General features: G+C 41.3%; 1 protein-coding gene across 4 annotated transcripts in view; it reads left to right on the top strand.

Moving 5' to 3' along the window:
- The window catches only part of AMPH (amphiphysin), a 118,542-nt gene that overhangs the window by 57,042 nt on the left and 40,095 nt on the right, over window positions 1-21,405 (top strand). For all 4 annotated transcript variants that reach the window (XM_045578599.1, XM_045578598.1, XM_045578600.1 and 1 more), the window contains exons 3-10: window positions 86-140; window positions 8,069-8,163; window positions 9,398-9,493; window positions 14,147-14,254; window positions 15,902-15,987; window positions 17,480-17,555; window positions 17,870-17,952; window positions 20,579-20,717. In XM_045578599.1, the coding sequence (XP_045434555.1) occupies window positions 86-140; window positions 8,069-8,163; window positions 9,398-9,493; window positions 14,147-14,254; window positions 15,902-15,987; window positions 17,480-17,555; window positions 17,870-17,952; window positions 20,579-20,717 (738 nt within the window). The remainder of the gene's footprint in view (window positions 1-85; window positions 141-8,068; window positions 8,164-9,397; window positions 9,494-14,146; window positions 14,255-15,901; window positions 15,988-17,479; window positions 17,556-17,869; window positions 17,953-20,578; window positions 20,718-21,405) is intronic.

Below are 21,405 nucleotides of genomic sequence, written 5' to 3'. Positions count from 1 at the left end.
TAATGATTCTGACACGTACTGATTTGTACATGTTCCAATGCAAAATAGAGACAGAGTGCTCAGCATCTCTCTGTGTGTTTTCCAGGCAGAGGGCACCAGGCTTCAGCGGGAACTCCGAGGATATTTAGCAGCGATCAAAGGTAACGTGTGTGCATGGGTTGTTTATGGAATGCTACAAGCACAGGTTGTTCTTGGAATTCATGAGTGACAAGATGGAGAGTTAATTACAACACCATTTGGCTTTCTGGCAAGATGGCACTTGATCACAGGTGTTCCAATCCACCCACTCCCAGATTCCCATTGATCATCATCTGCATGTGCAAAGGGAAAAAAAAATACAGGGCATCCCCCCAAATGTATACACACTTCCACAGCTGATAGCTCAATTCTGAGAATGAAATGCATTTTAATAAACACTGCCTTCATAATTACTCAACGTGTGTGTACACATATTTGGGAACACTCTATATGTCTGCCCTGATGCTAGAAACTAGGAATAAAGCCTCCCACATGCAAGAGATTTCTAGGAAGAGCTGTGAGAGCAAGCTCAAGAGCTTGTTTAAGAAAAGCTGCAGCTGGTTTACACCCTGAGGGAGAGCATGTCCCAGGAGAACACTCACAGAGACACACACACTTCAGCCCTCTAGTTCTGCCGTCGCCAAACTTTCAGACCTCAAGGACCATCAGTGCTTCCCGCACCATCAGCTGGTGACTGCTGCTCTAGTTGAAAGGAGCAAGAAACGTGGCAGAGACAGGTGTGGAGAATTATCAGGAGTCACAGCCCGGGACTGTCTGTGGTGAGTGGAAACCAGCCACACCTGTACCCTGCCACTGTCTGCGGACAGAAAGGCGCTGGCATTGGTTTCTGCTTCAGCCATAGGAGGCAAAGAAATGAGGCCCATGGTTAAGAGAGGAGAGAGCATTGGGGATGAGGGTTCCATTGCTTCCTGCCGTGCGTCATACAGCTCCCAGCACGGGGGCAGTTCCTAGTGAACCCACGGGGGTAATAGATCACAAGGCAGGTTTTGAGATTAGTGGGGAGAGAATGGATTGTCTCAAGGGGTATTGGGTAAACTGGCTAAACACTCAGAAAAAAGTGAGATTCCCATCTTTGTACTCCCTTCTTCTTAACTCCAAACATACTTAAAATGTAAATACATGTACAAAGAGGTATACTAAAATAATAAGATAAGATAGAATAAAATAAAATAAAATAAAATAAAATAAAATAAAATAAAATAGACTTAGTCTCTAGTCTTGGGTGATGAGGTCTTTACCATGGTAACCAAAAGACAAAAAAACATAAAGGAAAAGACTGAGAGATTTAACCTCATAAATATATAAAACTGATATATGTATGTTTAAAAAATTTTTAGGCAAAACATTTAATGAAAATGAACCAAAATATAAAGATGAATTGTTTGAAAAAAATTATAGAGGTGTAAATAAAACCAAAAGGAAGGTGATTTCATGTTTAAAAACATTAAATGTAAATCAAACATAATACCTAACATCAGCAAAGCTGTAGGGAACAGAGTCCTTTCTGAAAATGAAGTGCATTTTAATAAACACTGCATTTATTAAAATGAGAGCAGTTTGGCAAAAGTTTTTTTTTTTTTAAATTAATCCTCACCAAAGGATAGTTTTCCCATTGAATTTTAGAAAGAGTGGAAGGGAAGGATGGAGAGGGGGCAGAGAGAGGGAGGGAGGGAGGGAGGAAGGGAGAGAGGGAGAAAAGGAGGGAGGGAGAGAATCAACATCGACTTGGGAGAGACATGTCGATTGGTTGCCTCTCACACACGTTAGGTAACAAACCTGCAAGCCAGGTAATGCCCTTGACTGGGACTTGAAACTGAAACCCTTTAGTGCATGGTATGATGCTTCAACCAACCACGCCACCCAGCCAAGGCTGACATTAGCCTTGGTTTACATTTGCAAAGAAGTGAAGCTCAGAGAATTTTATTTGCACAAACTTACAAACTTCATGATTCACTGAACTCAATAATTAACCTCAACTATTATTATTAGAATAGTCCAGTCAGAAAATAGAAGGCACTCTATGTATTTCTTTAATTATTGATTTAGGATTAGATTAGATAATATTTCAAACACAGAATTTTTTTTCTGTTAGCCGGTTTTGTAAAAGGCAGAATAGTTTGTTCATTGAGTGAACTGGATCTCTTCCTCAAATTTTATATATTTTGATGTAGTTTACCACTTTGTGGAGAATGCTGTTTAAGACTGGCATAATTCTTTTCCTTAAGGTGGTCTAGAAGGAAAATCCCTTAGTGAAAGGTTAGCTCAGAGAGACACTGGGGGGATCATCCAAGCAACTTTTCACTCCACTGCTAATGGCAGTGGAGTGCAAGGACCTCTGTTTTCTCCCATCACCTTTTACTGACTGGATGATGTTAACAAGTGGAACCCCACAAACGAGATTCAGGTACATTACTTTGACAAAGATTGACTGTAATGAAATTTTAAACAGGTTACTCAGAGTTTATCAGAATCCTTAATATATCAGTGTAATTGCCAGAGGGCCTAAGGGAGTAAGCAGCATTTCCCAGTTATTTGACTGTGGGACACTTTTTTTCTTTTCCAAAATATTACCGAGTTAGAATTCCTTGGAGCACATTTTGGGGTTTTGGGAGCACACTAAACCATGAGGGTTTTTGGTAAGTAGATCACAGTTTGCATTTTCAGAGTACTTTCCTGGCCAGCTTTTATGTTTCCATAGAAAGAACTCGAGCCACCTCATGCTGCAGGCAGGATTGTAGAGGAACGAGATCTGGCCCCAGAGAGGGAGGGGCCCTGGGTCTAGTGCCAGGATCAATCGTGGGAAAATCACTGAGCCTCTCTGCTGCCTTGGTTTCCTCATCTGTAAAGTCCTCCACTTGTTCTTCGAAGCCCCCAAATCTCCACCTCTGGGATTCTGTGAAATTGGGTGAAGTTCTACTCATCATCACTGATCTTGGGTGGCATCCTTGGGCTTTTTAAGGTAGATCTTATGCTCTCATTCACTTTAGCAGCGGCCATCCCATTGAGCCTCAATGATGGGCCTGACACCATTTGAGAGGATGGAGATGAGAGATGAACAAGATACAGCCTGCTGTTGGGGAGCTTGCAGTCGAGATGGAACAAACAGAAAGGCAGATGTGCACTGTAACATGCGTTGTAATGGAAGTGTGCATTGTATGCCGTTCTGTGAAAAGTCAGCGTGGCCAAGTGGCACCCAGATGCTGAAGGAGCCTGGAGACCCAAGAACCAGGCAGACACGTCCAGCTGGCCGACTCACAGAGTTTGACAGGGACCTCGTGCACTGAAACGGGTTCCGGGTGGTGGCAGGACATTCCCATCTCTGCCTCTTCCATCTTCTAGACCTCCCTCTTTCGTTCTGCCTTGAGGTGGGGCTAGGTATGAAAGGAGTGTGTGGGGTTAAGGTGAACTAAGGAAGGAGATAACATTGACCCTCCTTGCCCCAGAGGAAGGAGTCATGGGAATTCTGTGACTAGCCCTAAGCCACTGTACACATTCCAGAGTCCACTTAGGGGTCAAAAGTCAGGGCTCGGTCACTCAAAAATTAAACTGGTGTATTAGATTCAAGACAGACTCAGTTTTGCAAAATGGAGTCAGCTCTCTCCACCTATGTGCCATCCCCAAAGAGGGCAGTGCCCCACTCTACTATGCAAGGAACAGGATGCCAGGTGAGGGATTGTCTTTCCTAGGATCTTACACTTGAATGGACCAAGAAAGAGAACCTACCTGGTCATCAGGTTATAAGCTGTACCAAAGAAGGAGGTTGCTACTGGAAGGAGCATCCTGTACAAAAGCTCAGGAAGCAAGAGGGAGCATGGGCTCTTGAGGGAACAAGGAGATTAGTGAGGGGCAAGCAGGAAACAGCTGCATGAGACGCACAAAGAGGCGCTAATGTATTGCATTATCCTGGGAGTTTATTCTGCATGTGGGAGAGAGTGTCATTACATTATCACAGGCAAGGGAACGCGTGACATGATCAGGTTAGCATTTTAGAAAAATAATGATTGTGGTTGTTTGGAAGTCAGGCTAGAGGAAATGGAACTCCAAGAAGTTTAGCTCAATAAATAACCAACATTTATTGAGCTCTATGCGCGAGACACTGACATAAGCTTTCACTGCTTCATGTCATGTTATTCTCACTGCACCCTATGGCAAGTCCCGTTATTGCTAAGTAATGTGCACTTTGGAAAACGAGATTTGGGGTAGTTATGTAATTTGCCTAAGATCACAAGATGGTGTATGATGAAACCAAGATTTTGATAAAGGCCGATTGATTGCAAATAACAATCTTAATTACTATGCCATACTGCCTCCAAAAGTAGTTTTTAGGAAGGCTGGCATTTGACCGTTTGCAGTGTGTTAGGTACTTGCTGGGCCGTTTGCATGGATTATTTTACCTCATCTAAGTAATGGATGATGGGTGCCTTTCGCGGGCTGGGGCCGTGGGCCTGAAGGAAGAGACTTCACCTGAGAATCAGGTAGAATTGGCTTGTCTTGCTGACAAATTCCGTGTAGGAGGATGCATGGAAGAGTACTTCCAGTTTCCTAACTGGGACCACTGGGCAATATTCATGAGGATGGGGAAGAGGAGGAGGAGCAGGTTTTGACAGGAAAGTCAGAGGTGCTGGTGGGACCTCCAGGTAGACATGCCCGGCAGAGATCCGGTGGGTGAGTGAGGAGGCCAGACAAAGGGACACTGAACACAGAGCATCTTTCTCTAAGGAGCGTGTGACCCATGTGGTGTAATGAATTGTATGTGTCTTAGGTGTCAGCATGACCTCAGCAGTAGAGTTGGCTGTTCTTGAGCTGCTTACAATCTGGGTATTTTTCCTCCACTTACCTCCCCCTCTCCTCCACCGCTTGACACTCTAAGTCTAAAGACTTCCTTTTACTTGAGGCAACCCCTGTCTTCTTCAGCAACTCTCTTCTAAACAATGGGTAAAACTTGCAATATTTCAGCTACCGGTATTCTGTTGGTGGTTTATAGCTGCTGTTGGTTATTATAATAATACATTTTAACTGAGATTGCCTTTAACTAAAACGTATACCCTCAGGCAGCTTAAGCAAAGAGGACTCATGTAGCAGTGTAATCTATGCAAGGTATCTTTGATGACAGAGAGATTCGCAGATTTGGCTGCAAATGTAAATAGAGATTGTTACAACAAATGCCTTGGAGAAAGTCCAAAATTCTGAAGAGGGAAGTAGTCCCTATCTATTGTAATAGTAAAACAGAATTCTCCCATGGAAATCACAAATCTTCTGCTTTACTGTTGACAAACTTCATTAAAGGAAACAGGTTTTAGCTTTGTTCCTCTTACATCTGTCAGCAGAGTACATTCTGAGTCCCTGAAGTCTCCCTGTCAGTCTCTCTGTTCCTTAAGAGCAAGGCGTGTGTCTTGTTCACTTGCACATCCACCCAGTACTTTGTCTAGAGTGTTCTAGAAACAGTTTCTATGTCAAAACAGATTTTTTCCACATTATCCATCCCTACTGGGCCACACAGCAATTAATAGTTACTTTAGGCTGCTAGACACATTTACTGCAACATTTTGCTTTGGACCTCAATGAGTAAGGTCACGTGAGTTTTATTTTAAGCTTCCATTCACAGTTTTATTTTTACCACAAAGGTTATTTGTCCTGTGATACCATTATTTCTTTTTCTTCTTGCTAAGGCATTAATAACCTGTCTTAATAGCTATTTATAAGGAAAAAAACTTCAGAAGACTTTCAGGGGGGTCATCCAGCGCCTGATGTGGTTTGAATTGCAGGGGCACATTATTAGCACCGAGGCTTGTACTTGGGGAGAGGTGAGCGTGGAAACTGGAGCTCCTGTTGCTGCCGCCGCCTCACCATGACCGCACGTACAGGGGAGAGCCTCCTCACGTGCTGGGGACTGACTGATGCCGCTGTGTGCATGACTTTTGGCTTTCTGCACGCCTACGAGACTCTCACTTCCTCCAAGTCCCCAGGACATGGAGGCATCACTGTTTCCCCCCTTGCCTGCCTGGGCTTCATCTTGTGTGAAGGTGTTTCCGCCTGTTGTCAAGGACTCCTTTCACAAGCTCAGTGAGGTGCTTCATGGAGAGGGGCAAGGCCCTGGATCACATTCCAGCCAGTGATGTGCAAAGACCCACTAAGAATCTCCTTCTTTTCAGGGGGAGGAGAGTGGGGGTCATTTTGCACCCAGAGAATGAAAAAGCACTACCAGCTATCAAATCACATGCTGACTTTTATACAACCAGTCCAAGGATGTACGTCTGTCATTTCAGACATCTTCTTTTGTTTTGTTTTTCCTCTCACAGTTGAACCCAGAACGGACTCCCTGAAATCCAACCAGCATGCGGCTGAGTCTAGATGGCTGCCACTTCCCGTTTAACAAAAGTCTTTCTGTCTTTGGTTCACTGGCATTAAGTTATGAGATGTGTCTTTGCTTCCAATGACAGCACTGGCTCATCCTTTGCGCTCCCTCTACCCAGCCCCTTTTCATATCCCCTAAGGACAAAAGCCCAGGAACCAGCTCAGCCAGGTCACACCTTCTCCAAGTCTGCAGCCAAACATTGCCCTTTGTTTGTTTTCCATGGCAGCCCACACTTCACCTCCATGTTTTGAAGGAGGGATAGAAAAGGTTTGGTGATTATTTATATCACCAGAAACTTTATATCTTTCCTATTATTAATAGTCAAATGTCTTTCTACTGAGGATTCTGACCCATAGAGTTAAGAATGTTAAGCTTTCTGAGAGTTCTGATTTAAAACATGCTTTGGATGTTGCCAACAAAATTGGCACCATCTAACTGAGTCCAACTGCCTAATTCTACATATAAAAATTTTACACTGGGGAAAAAAGTACAATTGAAATTGCAGGGTGTTATGCCTCATTCGTCAATGTATAAAAAACTAAAACCTAAAGTTGTCTTTGTACAGTCTAGTATTCTCTCACCAAAATTTTGCAATATTTTTATGACAATAATTTACCAGATCCATGTTCAAACCATTTTGAAACTTTCAAGGTAAAATTAATCCCACAAATGCCATGATCAGTGAAGAATGCGGCCTCTCAAAATTAAATTTGTTAAAACCAATGCAAAGTCCACAATACCGTAAGAAAGGTGACCAATGTGGTGATCCTTTCTGCAACCTATGAGCTATTAAAAACAAAAAGTAAGCCTTAAAACGATCAAAACTAACCATTTCTACCAAGAAAATATGTGTATCTATCTTACAACAAATTATTAGATCCAAATGACTTAAGTGCCTAATATTATAATTGAACATTTGAATTTTCCATTATTTTTTAATAAATCATTTATTTGTATAATTTATATACAATTACTTTTTTTTCTTGGTATTGAGAAATAAGTAATATAACTTTTGTGTTAACTTGAGGAAGGGGTAGCTTCTTCAAATTTGTATAAAATGCCATATGGGCTGGTGGTAGCCTTAGTTTGGTAGTGTACTTAATAAAGAATAAAATGACAAAAAATAGTAAAACAATATATATAGATTTTAATAATATTGCAAAAATAAAACCTTTTGTTCTCCTTTGAAAATTGTTAGGCTACTTAAACCAATTTCAACTGTTATGTCCTAAAAACCTGTTGATTTTGCTTCTACCTGCTTCTAAAAAATGCTTTATTTCTTGTATTTAAAGTCATTTAAATTAATTTCATTTTAGGACTCTGTAGTTTTATGGACAAGTATTCTAGGTGTCCTATTCATTTATGGTTCCATGCTGGTTAGCAATTGACAGCACACAAACAGGGCATATTATTATTGTTGTTATTTTCAGAATAGGACACATGGTTGATATTGTCAGGACCCAATATCTATCATTATCACAGTAATAACAGAAAATGCTCACTGTAATCAGATAAATCTTGTAGACCCTCAAACAAAGATATAATTATAGATGCAGTTAGCAATTGTGCCTTTACCATTTTTGCTTTAAATGATTAACAAAGATTTTTCTCTCACTTGGAAGGAGGAAGAAACTCCTCACCTATCTAACAGGAGTTGTTTTTCTCCAACACCAGGCATGCAAGAAGCCTCGATGAAGCTCACCGAGTCGCTGCATGAAGTCTATGAGCCTGATTGGTATGGGCGGGAAGATGTGAAGATGGTTGGCGAGGTAAGAGCCAGAACGGCCCCACACAGGAGGCCTCGGGGGGCTTCTGCGAGGCTCCTAACGAGTGCTGCTCACTCAGCCTGTTCCTCAACCGCCTCTTACCTCTCCTCAGCCTTAATCATGAGGGGACAGACACCAGGTACATTCACAGACACCATATACATATACTGTTATGTAACATCTCTGGACTTCGGTATTCTCTTTTGTGTAGTCATGGCAACAATAAGACTTTCCTCATAAAGCTATTGTGAGAATTAGATGACGACATGTGTACACATGCATATGTATTTAACCCAGTGATTTTCAATTGGTGCAGTTGGTGTACCTCAATGGGTGGGCTGCAAGAATTTTGAAAACATGCGATATCTGACTATTTAGTCAGAAGCACTGACCTTTTTTCCCTTAGACTGTGTTAAAAAAATTAACAACAGCCAACACAATAATAGCCACCCTTTGTGAATGAATCAAAATTATACCTATTTTTTGGTAGGTCAGCAAAAACATATATTTTTGGTGTGCCATAGGATTTTAATAATTTATGTGTGCCAAAAGATGAAATAGGTTGAAAATCACTGATTTAACCCAATGCCTATACATAGAAATAGTAGGAGGAATAATAATAACACCAAATATTCATTGTGTCTTTATCATAATTGGAAGGTGCTTTTCCATATGACTGTACGTTTTCTTTTCTCTCTGGGAAAGCTTCAGCAATGGTTTATTGCTTGTTTGAAGTGGTTTCTAATTTCCTAGAGGGCTTTGGAAGCCTTCTGTGTGCAATTCTTCACAGTCCCGAAGGGAAGAATGTGGGGTTCTACATTATTTTTAATAAATATATTTTTATTGATTTTAGAGAGAAAGGGAGAGGGAGGGAGAGATAGAAGCATCAACGATGAGAAAGAATCATTGATTGGCTCCTCCTGCACACCCCACACTGGGATGGAGCCTGCTAACCTGGGCATGTGCCCTGATTGGTTCATAGGTCAATAGTCAATCACTGAGCATTCTTTATTATATTCTTTATAATTCAGCACCAGAAATACATTTGTAATGAGCTAAACCTTTAAATAACCCATATTGTCATTAGAACTGGTAGCCAAACAGCTTAGAAAATGTATTGTGTTATTTAAAAATCCACATTTTTACTATCTGTGGGTGTATTACTTATCTAATTTTTTAGTTTCATAATTTTTTGGAAGTTTAGTGAAAGGTATTCATTTATTTCTTTTTCTTTCAGAAATGTGATGTGCTATGGGAAGACTTCCATCAAAAACTAGTGGATGGGTCCCTGCTGACACTGGATACCTATCTGGGTCAATTTCCTGACATAAAGGTATTTTATTCTGTGTCTATAAAGCAAAGAAGCAAATGGTTCCATGTGCTTATTGAAACATGGGCAGGAGGAATCAAACACAGTTGGTAACTTTTCATTTACTTATTGAGATTTTTATTCTGTCCTATCAGTTTGAAATAAAACGTAGTTACAAAATTCACATTTTCCTCATTTGTTAATGGCCTCAGCTTTTCTCTATATAAATCTTTTTAATCATATAGATATCAAGTCAGAAATCATAGATTCCCACCAAATTTTAACCTTTTTTATTTTGAAAATGTTTTATATACCACTGGAGGCCTGGTGCACGAAATTCGTGCATGGGGTGGAAGGGGAGTCCCTCAGCCCAGCCTGTACCCTCTCCAATCTGAGACCCCTCAGGGGATGTCCGATTGCCTCTCACAATCCAGAATTGCTGGCTCTTAATGGCTCACCTGCTTACCTGCCTAATCACTCCTAACTACCTCTGCCTGCCTGCCTGCCTGATCACCTCTAACTGCTCCCCTGCTGGCCTGATCACCCCTAACTGCCTCTGCCTCTTCCCACACCCAGAACCCAGGATTCCCTCCTCTGGTAACAGTCATCCAGGACCTGGGCTTCCCTCCCTCTGGTTGGCCGCAGGCACCCAGGACCTGAGGTGGCTTCATTGGGGCCAGCCGCAGCTGCAGGGGACTGTGGACCGGCAGGCAGCTTTGCCTAGGCCATAGCCACAGGCGCTGGAACCCGGGACCATGGAATGGGTGGCTTGTCCCTGTATATTGGAACAAGGTTGAAATAATCTCTCTCTCTTGCTGTAGCATACACATAGAGTTTCAGCCCCAATAGAAAATTGTGCAACCATTTCCTATGACGAATAGTTGAGGAAATAGCAATATTAACTTGGGAAGGAAACAATTTGGAACTGGAGAGTAGGGAGGAATAGCTGTTTCTGATACTTGAAAGAGTTTTTTTTAGTGAAAAGGAAGTTAGAAATGGATACAGACTTAATTTCTTTAGAAAGTTAGTACCGAGTGATTATGGAATGAATGGGTTATTGATGGGAAGGAAGATTATGATTAAAAATACTGAGTGGAGAATTTTCACAGCATGAAACACAGTTGACTTCCTTCCCTCCCATTAAAATCAACAGGCCATGTGTCTTAAAACTTCAGGCAAATTTCCAAATATTTACTGCAGCTCATCAGTGAGGTCTGTGGAGTACCATTCATGAGGGGTTGTGTTTGACTTCTCCAACTGTGATTGGCAGGGCACCCAGTGTTATGGTTCTTATTATACAGCATTAATGTCTGGAACCAATGTTGTCATAAGAGCCAGCTTGTCACTAACCCAGGCAGGCTTACAGCTGTGAGCAGTTATTGTAAAATGTAGTTTAGATTCTGTCTTAGCGACCAAGCATGAGCGACTAATTATATACTTACAACATGATGCCATAATGAATCCCAAACTGGGGTAATTATAGAGATTTTTAAAAAGCAATAAATTTTTTTTATTTTTTTTTTTACTGCATAAGGTCAGTTCACAGTGGGAAATCTAAAGAAATTTAGATTGGATTGGATGGATGAAATAAGAATTGTATCATCTATAACAGTAAAACCATACTGTGCTAATTAGATTAGACTTCTTTCTGGATGGCCTTCCAGACAACCTTCTGGATGAGGCTGCAGCAAGTGGGGGATGAGGCAGAGGCAGCTGCCTCCATAGAGGGGACCGAGCCCCAAGCCCCTTGCACGAATTTTATGCATCGGGCCTCTAGTTTTCTATATAAAAGCTAAAGTGCACTAACCCTACCCTTACTTAGGAGATTTGCCTCTTCCCCCCCCCCCCAAGTTTCCCAAATATCAGATAAGTAAGGAAGTAAGATTGATTTGTTTTTCTAATGCAAAACTGTCTGCACCCAAATAAGGAATGGCCTTCAGCATAGTCACTTCTACAGGGTGAGTTGTACTCTGTAATTGACTTGTCACCCAAGAAAATGAGTCACATTATTTACTTCACTTCTTGTTTTGCACAGAATCTAAGATGACCCAGTGCACTATTTCATCTTATTCCTGGGCTTGGAAGTAATTGAATTTTGGCTGCTTTCGAAAATCTAATTCATCTTCAGAGAATCAAGGTTTTGCTTCTTGGAGCAAAGTCCACAAAGCTTTATACACGTTTACCTGTCGTTACACAAGGCCACTGTTTCAAGGGACAGCTTTCCTTTGGTCTAACAGATATTTGCTAAAAATGATTAGCTTCTATCATCCCATAAGCCATTGTATCCACCATACATTATTTGAAGGGTTCCTTTCTACCCTGCCTGGGCTTATTCATCACTTACGTTTAAGTGAATGTGGTGTGTCAAGCCATACTTTCCACTACGAACAGCAGTTGGAAATGGTAGGTACAGAGGCTAAAATGAAAGCGATTAGAATGAGAGAAACTGCCCCAGCCCGCCTCACCAGCCCTGAAGGGGCTGTAGAGGAATATCATAGAGTGCCAGATGGTAATAATTGAATGACAGACTGCCAGAGAAACCCAGGAGCTGGTAGAAGAAGTTCTACCAAGAATTGGGAGTACGTCTTGGACTGAGTGAGGCAAGTGAGGCCATTAGGATTCAAAATTATGAGGAAGCACCTCTTCCTGGTTGGTGATCCTGCACTTACCTGATCCTGAGGATGAGAGCCGCTTAAAATGTGTGCCCGGGGTGACTCACGTGCCTCATGTGCCTCACCCTCCTTTAGGCTGGTGCGGTAGGGGAGCTGTTATCTAATTTATCATTTGGTACAGAATTCCTAAGCAATTCTGGACAAGTTAGAGGTTGATATCTCCTCTAATGGGTTGTTACTTATTTCTTATGGGTCCTATTTCATAATTTTTTATTGAACATTTTGCATCACACATAGAAAAGTAAAGATTGAAGTAATATTTATGACTTTTTTTGTCCGATAGTCAATCTAACTGTAACTTGAGCTGGGTCTGGGTTTTGTTGTCACTGTTGTTACTTTCCGTGCAATATGACTTTCAGAATCCTTTATGAGCTATCGTGGGTGTTTGTGCTTGTGAAAACACCTGCTAGTATAATGTCTTCAGACTCTTAAGTTAAAGTCTAGTTTGTGCTTCTTTTTTGACTCACATACTGTGAGTCCATGGACACCAGAGAGTTTTTCTCAGCGTTCCTGCTCCCCATCAGATTTAAGTTGTCCTTGTATGCCTCCATTGCAGAGGGCATGTGGTCTTTTGCTATTGTCTGTCCTCCAGTGGTAGGCAACTATTGCTTGTTTTCAATACTAGACTTGCAGTGGGAGCAGGGCTGTTTTCTGTTATACTCTCGTGGCCTATGTTAGGTAGAATTTACCTAGTGCCTATGATTGGTCTTGAGCAGTAGTTTTCTGCCTCTGCCCTCGTGAGAACCCCGCTCTGCTTGTTATAGGAGTTGTATCTTGGACTCAAGGAGATTTTATGTCCCTCCCACATGGGTAGCCACTTACCCTCTGTGTAGCAATTACCTCTGCAGGTATTCTAGGGGGCACAGGGATTCTATCCTCTCACCAGAGCAAATTGGTTTTGCTTCTATGCATTAGAATCAACAAATCTTCTCCTGGCCTCTGTGGGTGAGAGGATCTGTTGCTATCTCCTCCAACAGCTTAAAGCGTTGGCTCTTCTAAGAGGAAAAGGTCCCTGGAATCGGTTAGGGCTTGTGTCCACCCCCTAGCTGTCATAGATCCATTCCTTATTCTCCCTGCACTGTGAGGGAGTTTCTTGTCCTTCACCTTCTGACACATCCAGAGGAGCCCAAGGAAAGAGTGCCCCTTAAATGCAATTTCCTCTTGTGTCTTGACACCCAACTATTCTAAACTACAGGTTAGCCCCCACTAAGCCTTTGATGATTTGTTAAAATTTTAGTTGACCTCTTCTTACCCATTTGCATCTAGGAGACAACCTCTACCTGTGCCCTGCCAAAGGTGAAATGGCTTGCATGTCTCCTTTCTCACTGGAGGGACTTGTCCCCCTTTGGAATTGAGATTACTTTATTGTCTGGTGACCTTAGGTCTCTGGTACAACCAAGAAAATTATGTTTTTATGTATTACCAGATTTTTTCTTGTTTATGTAGGAGGGATATTCTTTGCAGCTCTTTATGTCCTCACTGAGGATGGAAGTCTCTAGGAATCAATATATTTTTTTAAGCTCCTGAGATGACTCCAATGAACAAACAGATGGAGGAACATGTCAAGAAAAAGGATTTTTTTATTCCTAAGAATCTACTTTAGAGAACTGCTTTATAAATCTGCTATCTGTGTGAGTGTAATTAGAATTATATAAAGTCAATTCTACTATTTTGAAAATAGAACATTTAAAGATTTAAAATACAGGCTAATACCACTTCTAGAATTTTTCTGGTCTTCGACTATAAATTCTGCTTTCCACTCCTCATGACTAGTTTGATTTTTTATCAGAAGGGAAGGCATTTACCTAATAGTTTGCACACAAATGATTGAAGGCAGTGGTCTGATTTCCACGGGTCACTTGTTTACTTAAATTCCAATTCACCTCGATCTCCAGCTAAGATCTCTGGACAAAGAAAGCATTTTAGCAGAAAAAAAAAATAAATAAAAAATAAATAAAATCTCTGACCAGGTGTCTTTCTTAATGCACATATTTTCCTTCGGCAGAATCGCATCGCCAAGCGCAGCAGGAAGCTAGTTGACTATGACAGTGCCCGCCACCACCTGGAGGCTTTACAGAGCTCCAAGAGGAAGGATGAGAGTCGAATCTCTAAGGTAGGGATTGATCTTCCTGTTGAAACCATTCCATATTCCGTGACCTATAGCAACTGTGCTTTAAAAAATGAAATATTGTATTTCCTTTTTAAAGGCTATTGGAATCAGGACAGAATTTAGACTGAAACATGGTGCTTGTGGGCTGCTTCCTATCATTTTTAGTTAATGATAAGGTTTTTTATGTTATTGTAGATTTCACCTGGGTGACACGACTCATACATTTTGATCAGAATAGACTTGCCCCCCACCCACCCCCAACAATACTGTAGGATGAGAGAAAGGAATGTGTCCCTGCACTTTCTCTCTGTGTTTGTGCTCCACACTGGATGCTAAAATGCAGATATTGATAGTGAACCGAATTTGAAAATCTCAGACATAACTTGTGATTGAGAGTGCAGACAAGTGCTGGATTTGCATAACATTCATTTTCTTTTAGGAAACCCATTAGTAACTTTTATAGTATGTCAGTCATTTACAGATGCCGCTTAATTGATGGCATCTGATAACTACTCCCTTCTCTTCCGGTCTTGCTTCCTCCTATCTGCCTACACACAGCTGCCTGCTTTTCCTACAGCACAGATTTAGATATGTTTCTCATTGTTTAAGTCTTTTAATGGCTTCCATGGCCGGTAGAAAAAAAATTAAATTGCTTAGCACAGCATGTGCGACCTTCTCTATTTGGTTGTGACTCACCCCTTTATCCTTATCAACTTCCATGAATTTTTTTTCCTCTCCTCTCCTTCTATGCACACATCCTGAGCTAGAGGCTCCATGATTTACATATCAGTTCCTGAGCAGCCACAATAACAGCTGTACTTCATGGGAGGCCTCAGAGATACCAGCCACATGTTCAACACTTCATCTTCATCCCCTTTCCTTAATACTCCCACCACCTGTCAGTGGGCATTACTATCTCCATTTTATGAATGAGGTCGCTGAGGTAAAAAGTGATATGACAAATTCACAAGGTTAGTGCACTGAAATTCCAACCCAGGAAACTCTACCTTTATGTATTACAATGCTTTAGCCTCTCCCTTCTTCATTTCAATGTAATTTAGACTTCCCACTAGACTGGGGGTTTCTTGAGGAAGCATCCATATTTGCATCCAGAGCAGTGCGTAACAGGCCATTCACACATTTTTATAGAATGAATGAATCTGCCAGAGAATGTAAGAGCACCCATTGTGTTTGAGTTTTCCTAAAATTTAATATTTCATATTTATTGAATAAAAATGTAGGTATTAAGCAAATTGTTTTTTCTTCTACCCAAAATATTTCCAGGATTTCATAAAGCTATTCCTATTTTATATTTAATTAAAGGGCCCAGTGTATGAAATTCGTGCACAGGCAGGGTCTCTGGGCCTGGCTGGTGATCAGAGCCAATTAGGCCTTACAGCTGCTGGCTGGGGCTTCCTTCCCTGGCTGCCGGCTGGGGCCTTCCTTCATTCCGTACCACTCCCTGGTGATCAGCACATGTCATAGTGATGGATAGAACTCCTGATCTCCCGATCGAACTCCCGAGGGGACACTTTGCATAGTAGCCTTTTATATATATCGATGATTAAGTTGTGTATAGAACTGACTTGTGTTATGTGATTTATTTACTTATTTTTTTTAGTGTAAATACATGTTATGTGTCATTTCTAGGCAGAAGAGGAATTTCAGAAAGCACAGAAAGTGTTTGAAGAGTTTAACGTTGACTTGCAAGAGGAGTTACCATCGTTATGGTCGAGGTAAATATGTTTTTGTATAGGTTGTACCTGTCCCTTTTAGAAGTTTAAGAAGAGTGAATATACGGTGAACGTGCCGTATCTTATATAATAAAAATAAAGTGGGGCCACTACCTCAAGAATAAGTGAGGGAATATATAAAAAATACTGAGATAGCTGCTCTCTCTCTGAGCTTTAATGATGATGAAACATTGGGCTACCTTTGCTTGCTGGAATCTTACACACCACAGGGTACAGCTAAGCCATGAAAAGCCCCTTCCTCTGCCCTCTCATCTCACTCTGTAAATCCTTTATTGTGTACAGGCACATTCCTATTTCCCAGTTAGTATTCTTATCTTAAACTTACCGAGTACATGTTTAATCAATATATTATTTGGTATCTAAGTCCTTTCTTGCTCTTGATTGAGATTTGGAACCTAATGAACCAATTAGGATTCTGGGCTTATTTTTGATGATGTCAGTGAAACAGAAACTTGAATTAAATCAAACTGTAATTTACACAGATGGATTCAAAAGGATTGAATTACACCAGAGTCCAAAGAGCCCTCCTTCAGAGCAGAGGGAGCATACACTGGGGCTGCTGGACTGAATCCTCGGGGCTGGCTAGTGTGTTACTGTTAGGGAGCTACGTAGCTAAGGGATTTTGCTCATGTCACAGGACACCTGCCTCCTCCCCTCAATGCCTTTGCTTCACCGAGAGGCTTGAGATATTTGTGAATGGACAGCTTGTATTTTCATTTGTTCAATGAAAGCACACTCTGACTTTAGCTGAAGAATTGTAATTGATTTATAGGTCTTTTTTTTTTTTTTTTTCCGGCTACACAAATTTTAGAATCGAAATATACTAAAACCAGACCATTTACATTTGTAAAAATTAAAAATAAACTTCACGATCTCCAGACCTTTATGATACATGTCTAAAATACAAGTAAATGCTTAGGACAGTGGTTCCGAAGTGTTATTTCTGAACCAATGCCATCAACAGCACCTAGAGCTGGTTCGAAATGCCATTTCTTCACCCCCACCTCAGACCTGCCGAATCAGAAACAAACCTCCAGGTGACTCTGAAGCACCCTCTGGTGTGGGAACCATGTCTTAGGGTATCCACTGCATTTTAGGAGATGTGCTAGGCTGAAAAAATATTATTTTTGTTCATATATTTGATCAGGAACAGTTGAGCATACTTTGGGTTAAGTATTTTATTTAACCCAACGTATTCAAAATGACATAAATAAAACCTGTTTTAATACATGTCATTGCTATGGGTAAGTGGGAAGAGATCAACCAAAGGACTTTATGCATTTATGCATAACCCATGATCACAGACAGTAGGGTGAAGGCCTGGAGCTTGGAGCAGGGTCAGGTTAGAAGGGGTCAGTAGAGGAATGGGGGGACATATGTAATACTTTCAACAATAAATATACATTTTTTAAATACAGTTTTGCTCACTGGTCTTTCCCTTCTATTCTTTCCTCTTTGCATCTCCACATGGTAGACGAGTTGGGTTCTATGTCAATACCTTCAAAAATGTCTCTAGCCTTGAGGCCAAGTTCCATAAGGAAATTGCCGTGGTGAGTAATGATATGGAATATAAAGTAAATGAACACTTATTCTAGAAGCAAATGAAGTGGCATAGCATTATACAAAGAATGCGTTCGCTTGCATGTTATTTTCAATTGTGTATTATTACTCTCGGTAATATTTCTGCAAGTTTTTTTTGTTAACTCTGGTTAAGAAATATATGAAAGTTTTAAAAGTTTATTTGTGTTTGTGACATTTTTGACACAAATGCTAACTTTTCAATAAACCTTTTTTGGGGGGGCAATAGCCGGGTAGGCATCAAAATGATTTGCAGCTAACAGACAGGTGGCCTCTGTCCCTTTAGCTTTGCCACAAACTGTATGAAGTGATGACAAAACTGGGTGACCAGCATGCTGACAAGGCCTTCACTATCCAAGGTGCTCCCAGGTAGGCCTTGTTCATCAGAGCCATGTTCATGTCCATTCATCTCTAACGCAATGCCTGTTGTAAGTTCTGCAGTCTGTATCAGCCTATGCTGTTTTACTCATCCTATAAAGATCTAATATGAAGGAGCCTTCCCATATACCAGAGGCAGACACCAGCCTTACCAAATTCTATGCTTTCTTATATTTTTAAAATATATATATATTTTTATTGATTTCAGAAAGGAAGGGGAGACAGATGGAAATATCAGTGATGAGAGAGAATCATTGATTGGCTGCCTCTTGCATACCTCACCCTGGGGACTGAAACTTGGGCATGTGCCCTGACTGGGAATTGAACCCTGACCTCCTGTTAATAGGCTAATGCTCAACCACTGAGCCTCGCCAGCAGGGATGCTTTTTCACATTTACCTTCAGCTCGAGATTTGCCCATCATGGCCTTTTCTCATCTTCCCCATAGAATTGACTCTCTGCCTCTTGGCATTCCATGGGAAATGAGAGCAATGGTATAAATTTTAACATATGATTTCTAGTTGTGCACTTATTCTTTCTTTGAAGAAAGGAATTCCCCAAACTCATAACCATTAACCCTGATATTTATCACTGGTGATGACATACTTAAAGAATCCATTTTGAGAAAGGAAAGAGAAAGTAGGTGAGACCTCACCATCATCTTACCTTTTAACTCCACCTCACAAACACTCCATTGCTTTGCTTGTATTGCGTATGGTGATTTTGAGTGTGCCAATCAAGTACACCAAAGGCCCAGTGATCCACAGGCAAAGTATCTGTGTGGCCAGGGTTGTTTGTCTTTATACCAGCTTTCTCCTGTGATTTTGGAATCCCTTTTAATTTGTCCTTCACAGGCATTATATACTCAAAGAGTGCAGACATTGGGCTGGAAATCCAAAGACCCAGCTTTCAGTTTTGTGACTCTATATGCAGTTAACATGCATTGCCTTTTTTTTCTTCATTTTTTTTATTAAGGTATTATATGTGTACATATATTACCAATTCCCACCCCTCCACCCCCCCACTCCCATACATGCCCTTCTTAAGTCTAAGAGCCTCTCTGGTTAAAGATCTCATTTTTTTCAAGGGGGGAAAGATACTACTGAAATAAGCAGTGTTAATAGGCAGTGTGACATTCTACATTTGCAATTTTAACATCAATGTATGCACTCATACAAATTACATTTATAGAAATACATATATTTCTATAAGTATGTAGAAATATATGAATATATATATTTCTATAAATATATAGAAATATATACCCCACCATCTCCATCTGTCAGTGTGAGGTCTCTCTGAAGGAAGCTGATATTCTTATCTTTGCTCTTTACATCAGCTGTATTCATAGTCACTGTATGGCTTCTGGATGTACTAAGTGGGCATAAAGTGTATCTTCTCCTTCTAAGGGAAAGAATATTGCCTAAAAGAATGCATGAAATGGGTAGACCTACTATTTCCAGTATAGCTAGGAACAAAGTAAGAAGTAATATCAAAATGACATTTGGGTGTTTCAGAAATAAAATACATCAACCAAATGAAGGATTGCTTCTTTATGGAGAGATGAAAGGAATAAATGCATCTGAAAACTTCTAACTTGATAAGTCAGATAAAATGGAGAGAGTGGGGCCATGGTCACTTAACCAATGTTCCTTTCGTTTTTTTGTTCAGTGTTCCTCTGCTGAACGAGGTGGTGAGTGAGCTCAGTGGGATCTATCTCAGTGAAGCACAGACTGGGGCGGGGCTTCCAGGCAGAGGCTGTGATTGCTGGCACATGGCCCGGTCCTGGGGCACGGCCTTGCTCTCCCTGTAGCACCCATTCTCCATAGAGCACGCTGCTGCGTACATGCTCGTGTACTTTGGGATGCAGGTCCTGTTCCCTCAGCGATAGACTTTTGGAATTTCTTAGAGGCAAAATGTATCCCAAATGCCCTCTTAGTCATTACATTTGGGCTGTTCACAGCACCTGGCCTGGTGCCATGGATGTGGAGGGTTGTCAGTGAATATTTCTGACTCTGGCCCATCACATGATTTGTTTGCACATTTCCAGGTACCTGAGCTGAGTCATTGCTCTTTAAGGTGTGGAAGCAGAAACAGTTAATGGAGTTAATTTCCAAGTGATATCAGGAAGCACTCCTATGAAATCTTAATGAACATCACCCTAAGGATGCCTTTTAACATAAAAGTTATACTTTTCAAGAAAAGTTTCTCTATAGATGACGACATAGCAAGATTCTCCCGTAAATCAACAGTGAAATTAGTTCATTCAGTTCAGCTTATGTCTGACAGATTCTCACAGGACCTGTTTGGGTCAGTGGAAAGAACAAGGGTTGCATTAGTAAGGCCTGAATTCAGATCCAGTAAATTGCCAAGTAACTTTAGGGGTTTTTAGCCCCTCTGCATGTGTATTGTGGTGATGAGAGATTATCTATGATCAGGGTCTGGCACACAGTGGTCAATAAATGGTACTAGTTATTACATCAACGTTCATAAGCATCAGGCTTAACCTGGAAGGGGAATAGATAAGTAATGGCTGTGAGGGCTCAGGATTTCTCAGATAAATAAACACTGCTCCTTAGAAGGCCCCTTGCTCACATCTCCTGTATGTGTTCATGTAGTGACTCGGGTCCTCTCCGCATCGCAAAGACACCATCACCGCCCGAGGAGCCTTCACCCCTCCCGAGCCCGACAGCCAGTCCCAATCATACGCTGGCACCTGCATCTCCCGCACCAGCACGGCCTCGGTCACCTTCTCAGGTAGGAAGAGAACAAATACATTGCCGTGACTGGAAGAGCGTCTGGTGGGGTGACCCATCTGGGATAGCCCTGGGGTGCTGGGGCATCGAGAGGAGTTCCTCATTGGAAGGTTTTGAGGGGTGAAGCTTTAGGCATTGTGATTGTCACTAAGGAGTCAACTCATTTTTCTTATTTGGATTTTTATTTCCTGTCACACCCTGTACCTGAGTGCTTATCTCAGGCTCTCCTACTCTCCTCTACTCCCATCTCTTGCTTCATTTCCTAAAGCTCAGTGTAATCCTATGTTCTCTGAGAAACCTTCCTCCTGTAGCTCTTTAGGGGCAATTTATAGACATGAAAAGCTCTTTTGTGTATATGTGATTTCACTTTAAAATATATATATGTATATATAGTTGGTTTCAGAAAGAAAAGAAGATGGAGAGCGAGACAGAAACTTCCGTGATGAGAGAGAATGATTGATAGGCTGTCTCCTGCACTCCCAACACTGAGGATGGAGCCTGCAACCTTGGCATGTGCCCTGACAGGGAATCAACTATGACCTCCTGGTTCATAGGTTACGTTCAACCACTCAGCCACACTGGCCAGGCTTCACCTTTTTTGTATCACCCACCATATATTGTACATGAATAGACACTCGACGAAAGTGTAGGAAGCAAATGATTGAAAGAAACACTTAGGGCCAGGGAAA

The sequence above is a fragment of the Pipistrellus kuhlii genome, unplaced genomic scaffold (assembly GCF_014108245.1).
Source record: "Pipistrellus kuhlii isolate mPipKuh1 unplaced genomic scaffold, mPipKuh1.p scaffold_m20_p_10, whole genome shotgun sequence".
In the NCBI taxonomy this organism is placed as follows: Eukaryota; Metazoa; Chordata; class Mammalia; order Chiroptera; family Vespertilionidae; genus Pipistrellus; species Pipistrellus kuhlii.
Note: the sequence above shows the minus strand (reverse complement) of the source record. Positions and strands in the feature narration are given on the sequence as shown.